This window comes from Meleagris gallopavo, chromosome 10, assembly GCF_905368555.1.
Source record: "Meleagris gallopavo chromosome 10, MGAL_WU_HG_1.1, whole genome shotgun sequence".
In the NCBI taxonomy this organism is placed as follows: Eukaryota; Metazoa; Chordata; class Aves; order Galliformes; family Phasianidae; genus Meleagris; species Meleagris gallopavo.
The window spans coordinates 4,445,354-4,454,056 of record NC_139413.1 but is presented as its reverse complement, the minus strand read 5'-3'; the positions used below and the strand labels follow the sequence as shown (position 1 = coordinate 4,454,056).

At 50.1% G+C, this 8,703-nt stretch overlaps 1 protein-coding gene across 11 annotated transcripts in view; it reads right to left on the bottom strand.

Annotated features, from left to right (window-relative positions):
- Positions 1-1,138: 1,138 nt before the first annotated feature.
- CEP350 (centrosomal protein 350) overlaps positions 1,139-8,703 on the bottom strand; it is a 71,860-nt gene continuing 64,295 nt past the window's right edge. For 4 of the 11 annotated variants that reach the window (XM_085232116.1, XM_085232118.1, XM_085232123.1 and 1 more), the window contains exons 39-40: positions 8,036-8,152; positions 1,140-3,738 (exon numbers count right to left, since the gene is read on the bottom strand). In XM_085232116.1, coding sequence (XP_085088242.1) covers positions 3,664-3,738; positions 8,036-8,152 — 192 coding nt within the window. In that variant the 3' untranslated portion in view covers positions 1,140-3,663. Of the gene's footprint in view, positions 3,739-4,176; positions 8,153-8,703 lie in introns of those variants that run through there. The other 7 variants (XM_085232121.1, XM_085232122.1, XM_085232125.1 and 4 more) reach the window with 4 other exon arrangements.

Genomic DNA, 8,703 nt, shown 5'->3' with positions numbered 1-8,703 from the left:
CCCCACCCCATCCCCGTTCGGCCGTTTGGGAGGGCTGAGCCGCGCCGGTCTGAGCCACTGGGACCTCAGCTGTGTGGGGGTCTGTCCTGCACCTCCCAGGGGGCTGAGCCGTACCCATTGGAGGGGGTGTGACCCCCAGCCCGGGAACTCGCATCCATCACTGCATCTATCACACAGACACCTCGCACCAGCACCACCTCGTGAGCCGGGCCGGGGGGTGTCAGGCCCCGAGGAGGAACGTGGCCCAAAGGGTCACCGGTACCTGTAGACGCATCACACAAAACTCTGATAAAACGACCAAAGGCAGCTGATTCAGGCCCAAAGCCTGCGGTGTGGCGGCCATTAGGGAAATTCCTCGAGGGAAGCCGCCTGCTGACGGCATTGTCCTGCACGGGCGCCCTGATGTCAGCCAGGTGGCATCCGCAGGGGTCCTCCACCCATGGCTACCCCAGCACGTGGCGGGGCACGCAGGGCTGTTGTCCGCTCGCGAGGAGCGATGCCTGCATTCAACACCATGGAGGCTCCAGATGTGGCTCCTCCACCCAAGGTGGGGCGGCTCTGCCCTGCACGGGGCACTCGGTGCACACCCACTCGGCTGGAAGGTGCCCGTTGCACAGAGCCCCAGGCTGGACACGGCCCCACACCACGGCTGGGCCTGCAAAGAGCCTTTCCCAGCCCTGCTGTCGGGGTGCCACCAGGGCTGGGTGCTGGCTGCGGCCCCAGAAAGGCCATTATCTGCCGGCCCCACCTAGGTGTTAGAGGAGAACTTGCCCTGCTAGAAAAACGAGCCTGCCAGAGCCAGGCTTTGCCCTGGCCAGGGAGCACAAAGGCCTTGGTGCAGGGCATACAGCTCTCCAGCCATAAGACCAAAATCCCACCCCACCTCTGTCCAGGACAGCTGATCCAGAGGGCTTTTATCACCGTTATTTCACCCTGGGCCAAATCCCTCATTCTCAGGGCTCATCAGTGTGATGGGGTTATCGTGCTGCAGGAGAGGTGCTTGATGCTTAATTGCCAGCATCCTCCCATCCAGCTCGCCCTCCCTCCCAAGCAGCCTGAATTCCTTTAATCCTTTCTCAGCTGAAAAGCAGCTACAAAACAGAGGGGAGAGCCCACAGCCCAGGGCCCTGACTCCTTTTGGGGTGAGCCAGGCCACGGCTCATTGCCCCGGGCCCAGGCTGCACCTGCTCCTGGGGAGCCGCTGTGGGAGCGGAGCTGCTCATTTGGGATTTATTTTTCCTTCTTTTCCTTTATTCTCACTGCATAGCAAGAGCTTGGGCTTTTCATCTCTTCAGCAAGCTGGGAAGAACTGGCTCTTCCTTGCAGATTACCCCCAAAGGCAAAGCAGAGGTTTTGAAACATCCTGCTTGAAGATCGATGTCAGGATAACCAAGATGAATTAAAAAGTAAATAGAGAAGTGGTAGATGGCCTTGGCAACACCCTCTCAGCACTACCTACTACTGGTTCCTCCTCCAAAGCCCTAGAGTTCAGTGGGAGGCTCTGCTGTTGTGCTTGGGAACCCATTTCTCAGCAAAGGTCTTCAGCACCCGACTCAGCATCCTTAACTTTGGGAGGAGATGAGGCCGTGGGCCAAGGAATGCTGCTAGTGCTCCCATGCGGCAGCTGAGCGGTAGCTCGGGCTCACTAAGCCCATCAGCTCCCAGATCTCCCTTCCCAGCCAAAGGCAACCGCCTCCAAATCACACCTTGAGGTGTGGACTGAGATCCTCAAAGGCAACTGCCACCTCAGTGAAATCATTAGAGCCCTGCAGAACTTGTTCCATGTACCCAAATGGGCCGTCCTCGCAGGCACAGAGCTGCTCTGATTCTCCTTGTGTGGGGTTGGAGAGCAGACAAGGGAAGACCAGATGGGCTTTACGTATTCAGGTCTTGAACTGCCAGAGAGGACTCCTGAACGTGCTTTGGAATACAGGAAAAGATTGATGGTGTCTGTTCTTAAAAGCATGAACGTGGCTGAGGAAGTCCAATGGCTCAAACCTTCGGGGTAAGACAACGCAGGAATTTTTCACTTCCCTTTACCTTTGAATTTCCGGGAACAGGGAGATCCCAAAACGGACTTTCTTCCTTGAAAATTAAAGAACACATGCCTACGTAATTGAGATTCCAGGAACTGACTCCAAGAAAAACACGCAACCGATGCAACACTCATGGCACAACCACGACTGCTGGCATTGCCGTCACCTACGCCGGCCTTGGAAGGGCTGCCTGGAGAAGTTCCACTGCAGAATGCAGGGAACTCGGATTGAGCCCAGCACCAACACCTGGCACAGCCCTTGCAGACCCCTCTGGGCCACCACCAGCAGCCGGCAGCTGTTGATTTTGTTGATTTCCACCTTTCCGGCCCGAGCAACCTGTAATAACAACAGACGCACAAGAAATTCTGGGGTGCATTCTCAGGATGTGATGAATGTTCACGCACTTGGTGTCTGCGGAGCAGCACACCCAGCCCCTGCCTGCTATTTGCCCTCTGCTGATTCATCCCTGCTCTTTTTGCTGCCCTTTTCAGAGGGCGCTGGCAGCACCTGGTACGTCAGGGCTGGAAACAAAGCTCGGCTCTACCCAAAGTCCCTCCTTATAACTCATTGCCACAACTCAGGATGTACGGGGCAGATGTTTTCCACTCCAGCTCACCTGCCCGGCGTCCAGGCGCAGATCGGAGGAGGCCACACCGCCCAGGTCTGCCACATCATCATTTGGCAGCTGGCTTAATTGCAGTGCACGGATGCCACACAGATGACAACGGAGCACTCCTCTGGTGCAGCCACACTTCGGTGAGGGCTCACCTCCAAGGGTGGCTCCACCACCTCCATAGAGCAACACGGATCACAGCGTCCTAGAACTGCAGAACGGTTGGGTTGGAGGGAACCTCAAAGCCCACCCAGTTCCAACCCCTGCTTTGGGTTGGCTGCCCGTTCCCAGCACCACCTCCTGAGAAGGGAGGCACCCAGCAGCCCAGCTCTTCCCTTTGGGAAGGTGGCAGCCTGCCATTGCCCAACCTGGGAGTTGTACCAGGGCCACGTGCTGTTGGGGCCTTTGCAAAGGAAAAGTTGTGCAAATGCATGGGTAGAAAGTCCATGCCAAAGTGGAGCAACCTAGAATTGCCAATGAGGAAGTAAGTGCCTCCGTGGAGCTGACTGCCAGCATCCTGGGCAGGGACAGCAGCAGCAGTGCAGCAGCTCGCTGTGGCACTTGCTGGCTGCGAGCAAATCCCTGCCCAAAAATCCAAGATCAAGGAGCAGAATAACTGCAGGGCGAGGAGAGCAGCAGCACGGATGCTCTCCTGCTGTTCAATAATGAGCGTGCACCGCTTTGGTTCAGCCTTGGGGCAGCAGGCATCCCACTGCCATGCCCTGGGCAGCTACATTAGCAAACAGCCCCAAACACAGCAGAGCTACAGGAGCAGCAGCAGCCACGGGCGCTTGGAAGCTTGATGAATGCACTCCGCCTCTCACAGCCCACACTGCGGCCGCACTGCTCCTCTCTTGCACTTCATGATCACATGGCTGTGGTTTGGCATGGCCGTCGGTCAGCCAGCCCCTGGCAGAGCTCCGGTTCCTCTCACTTGTCAAAGCATTTCCTCTTGCTGGTCTGAAGACAGTTCGCAATCCAAGGGAGAGGAAATCAGAAGGATTTAGGAGGGTTTCACCAATAAATGAAGTTTTCAGGGAGCGATGCTCGTCTGCAGAGATCAGAGCTGGAGGCAGCAGAGCTCCTGAGCTGGAAAAACATAGGAAACAATTCACGTGAAATACAGCTTAGGGTCTGGAGGATTTCATTGCAACAGTTTTGGGGTTGGTTTTTTGTTGTTGTTTTTTTTTTTTTTTTTACACCTTAAGTTTTAAAACCTGTTTTCTATAAACCTAAGGGTTAATGTTTCTCCTGCAGGAGCACAGAGTGCACTCCTGCAATGATGACGCAACGTTATTTTTTGTTTTCGCTTTCATCAGTCAGCTTCAACAAGAAGGAAATTCTAATAACGTGTGATTATCATTAAGGCGACTCTAATGGGATTTTGTGGACTGTGATTGGCATCGCAAGTACAGCATCAGACAGCAAGGGGAGCGGGCAAGGGACAAATCCACAGGACACCCTCAGAGTCAGCAGCAATTTGGGTAATTATAAAGCTTCCATTTCGGAAAGAACCGGGAAACGAGATTAATTTATAAATCAGTTTATTTACAGATTTTGTTCTCTTAAAGTACATTTCAGTTACCAAAGATATTTACACTGGTGTACACAGGGAGCACCCTGGTTATTTTACAGCTCTTAATTACAAAAACTCCTCCACATCCTTGGGTCTGTCTACTGTGCAAAACTGCTCTGGATGTGAACGTCTGCTGAAACTGGCCCAAGAACCAAGTGACCAGGTTATTTACACATACACAGTAAACAGGTTTCCTTTGAGTATCTCCACAACACAGTACATGGGGAGACAGGGCCTCCCCGAAGGCGGCTTTGCAAGTGTATATCAAAAGGCTCTGCAAAGTCAAGGAAATAAACTATTAAATGCAGGTTAATTACAGTATTCCTCTTTCATCTGTATATATTTTTGCATTTCGCGTTTAAATTACAAATAAGTTCAATAGTTTGCTTTTCTCCATTTTAGTCGATTTGTAAACACTTCAGATGCACTAAATACCTTATAAGATTGAACTGCTTCTCTGCTGAAAAGTACTCTGTATTTACTCTGTATTCCTAATGTTCTGAAGGTAGCAAAGGGATATGAAAGTCAGAACTGCGCTCAGTTCCGTGCAGAATAGTCACCTAAAAGGTCTCTACCTCTGTGCTACTGAAGATCTTCTGCAGCTACACGCTTATTCAAGTATTGCAAAAAGCTAAGGCCACTTTTTCAAGAAAGGAAAGTGAACAAGATGGGATTTTCCAATCCCTCATTCCCCCTTGTGAGCAACAAGCCTCTTCCAAAAGGCAGCTGGGCTTTCCCCCCCGGCACAGAGATCCTTTCCAAAAGGGAACCCCGTCCCCCAGTGCCAGCAGCCGCTGCCTCCAGGAGCTTATAGGAGAACCTCTCAGCCCTGAAGCTCCTAACGTGGCTGTGCTATGATAGCTGAGACCCAGCAGTATCATCTTGTTCTTTTAAGTAGGAAGGTTGGGAAGGGAAAGACGTACAGAACTCAGCCCCTGCTCCTAAGACTCCAGGCTCCCCCATACCTGTTATCAGACACGACCCAGACAGACCATCGCTTCGTCGCTGTCACCACCGGTCCAAAAGGAACTCAACACATTGAGCACACACTCAACGAAAAGAAGCTCAACACACGTGAGGTACTGAGAAGATAAATTACCTATGTTCAAGTCTTTTTCGGCTTGCTCCTGTCAAGGATGGCTACCAAAAAGAAACGGTGACGTTTGCACAGGAATAAAGCCATTGTTTATACAGAGATCTCTTCGGCCCAAACAGCTGTAAAGACAGCTACTCACTACTTCTGGTGAGGGTACTGATCTACATCTGATCCGTAGCGGTCAGACAACAGGCATACGACCTCCAGTGGTCCCTGGCAGGTGAGCTGCACAACCTTCTCCTGCTGCTGGATATTCCAGAGAAGCCCCAGGGGACAGCTGGACAGCCTTCTGATGCCTGGCACCCTCCTCAGCACTGGCCATGGTACTCAGGGGACAAAAGCCAGCTGCATTTCTCTGACACTCCAGCCACAGAGCTGTGTTGTGGGTTTCTGCCTTCCCTTCGTAATTGCTACCTATAAAAATAACAATGGACTCTATTGAAAAAGATACACCCAGGAAAGGGAATCTGCAGCAGTGACCCAATCAGTGACACCATGCTGGTTAAATGCAGCAGCTTCAGTTTGCTTCTATTTTAAGCAGCCCAGAATTTCACAGTTCAGCATCATGACACTTTAGATGGACAAGTGAGTCACTTAGGGAAAAAAAGGCTGAATGTGGCTCCACCAAAACCATTTGACTTTCAGCCAGCCAGGAAGGCAACTGCTGCAGGACAGACGTGATGTGCCCTGCTGGAGCAGTTCCTATAGGCCATTAGCTCCTCCTTGTTCTTCCACTTATTAAGCTTCCATGAATATGGCTCCCCATTAACTCGCAAGTGAGGTGCTGGCAATACTGAGAGTTTGCTTGGACCTCTGGTAAGTCCAACGCTTCCCAGTGCTGTCCCTGAAGAATTACCAGCCACGTGTCGTTGTGCAAAATGCAAATATTCCAATGACAGCTTTCAAAAAAAGGAAGTGGAAAAGAGAAAATGTAACAGAGCAGGACAGGGGTCAGCACAGTAAAAGTCCAGAAGTCCAAGGACCAAGCAGATCAAAGAAAAAAGGTACTCCCTCCCCCCCACCATCCCTATCATGGGCAGCAGCATCTTTATGGGACCTCCTAAAGTGCTTCAAAGCATCTCTCTGCACTCCAGCTGCCCAGAGAATCTGACTCTCCCTTGCATCTCGTCCCAAGTTAACAGGGACATCCATTATTAAGGCATCAGCATTCAACCCCAGATTGTCTGCGTCCATCTAAGAAAAACAGCAGAGTGGGAGGGACAGATTAGGAAAAAGAACTTGGCAGAAAGACACTGCAGTTCAACCCAGCACTGAATGAAACACGTACTAATGGCTGCCTGTGACATAGCAGGTCTGGGAAAGAAAAGAAACAGATGCAGCAGGGAAGTTTCACATCAAGCTCAGCCCCCTTAAGTCTCCCCTTGTCTCTGAACTGGGTGCAGAGAAGCTCCATTCCTAGTCCTGCCTTCGTTGTCCACCCCTAGTCACTGAGGTTTGGTTCTTCCTTGTATCCATCTCAAGAAGCTGGAGGATTTGAGCAAAGAATGCAGACTCTGGAAGTTCCCAGAACAGGCATTTTCTCAAATTTGTCTGTCTCAAAATATAAGAAAGCACAACCAACTGCACAGGACACTCTCCTATAACCCACTTAATAAATTACCTAAAAATAAATTAAAAAAAAAAAAAAAAAAAGCCCACAAGCACAAAACATGCAGACAGTCAAGCACTGCTTTCTTTGGTGAGTACACTCTGTTCTCTAAATTCTTCAAGTAATGGCTTCTCCTATTTATTAGGTGACCAGAGGGGAGAAAGCTGAGGGTGTGAAGGCCAAATTTTTGCAAGGAAACATTTGCTACTCCTGCATGTTCCGTGCCTGAGAGAATCCTGAGTATCTGTTATCTAGGAGCAGCTGGTGCTCCAGGGAGTCAAGAAGTGCTACGTGGTTGGGGGAAATTGTCCATGGGCTCTTCTTTCATGTTTGGCAGTAGGTGGCCTCTATCCTGCTCCACCTCTGGACTGAAGCATGTTACATAGGAAAAACAGAAGGAACTCTTTACTCGAATGCAAAAAGCAACATCAGCTGATTTCCCTGGACTGAGTGGCACCACGTGTGGTACCACGCCACAGGAAGAAAGATGAAAAACAACTTCACAGGAAAGGGAATTAACCGGGCTTTGGAGCAGAAGAAACTGATGCACATTGTTAGGGCTGCAGGAGAAGAGGTGTCAAGGTTTTAACACTGTTCAGTACAGTAAATCATTTATACCTAAAACTTTACCAAATCATTTCTTCTCCAAATTACTCACGTTTTAAGACAACTCTCGTACTGATGGCTGACAGCCATTCCAGCAAAATAACCAATATCCCAACTTAACCCAGCCCTTTCAGGGCACGGGCTGAAAGTCAAAGCCCCAGGCAAGGGGCACAGACAGCTGCTGACAGTTACACGGCCTAACTGCGTTGGCACACAGTCTGAGCACTCCACGACGCAGCCTCAGCAAGGGACCAGCTTGTCCCAGACAACAAATCCAGTGCAAGGTCTCTTGTGGCAGAGGATGCAAATTTAGGTTCCTGTAGTTGCATCTGAGCCAACTTTAAAACCCACACGAGGAAGTCCAGCAGCAGTGCTTGCAGGGTGGAGAGTACATCAGGAGTCAAAAGGCCCGTGCCTCAGTGCTTGCAGCTAGAGGTTTATTTTCGGCACTTCAGACAAGCAGCCATCTCTGCTGTTTTGCATTTATCTGGTTCAGTACCTCAACAGTGTCTCTGATCAAGGTCTCAAAGATCCCATCTGCCAACTGCATCTTTACACACAGTTCATCCTCATCGTAGTTCACCCACTGGGCTTCCTCCTCGTGGAGTTCCTGCACCTAAGGGGATAAAAAGGAAAAAGGGAAACAAAAGCAAGCATTACAACTCTTTTGCTCTAGGAGAATACCCCCTGCAAAGTTCCAAAAAGAGTCACAAACAGTTCCCATCTGCCAACAACATACCTGCCTTTGCAAGAGATTACAGGAAATGCTTGGAATAGCACAATGGACACAGCTCTATTTGAGCCAGGCTATTCCACTGTATGAACATTATCCACCTTCCACCACAGTTTGTTTCAAAGGGTTTCATATTCCTGACCAAGTTTTTCACTTGAGAGAACTCAGCTAATGGGATATTTGTGCCCAACAGCACAGGCTCCATTAAAAAGTCCCTAATTGCCTATTTTCAAGATGCTGATTTCATGCAGCTTAAGCTGGTACAGAATCACGCAAAGGGCTCCAAAAGAGGGAGGAAAAAAGACTTTACTACAGATCAGATTATTTGAGTAAGAATTAGAAAACCTGAAGGAATTTACTAACTTTTCTCCAATTCTTCTATATGGGAAGACAAAACACTGGCATGTGTTGTATACTAGAATTAAACTCATTTG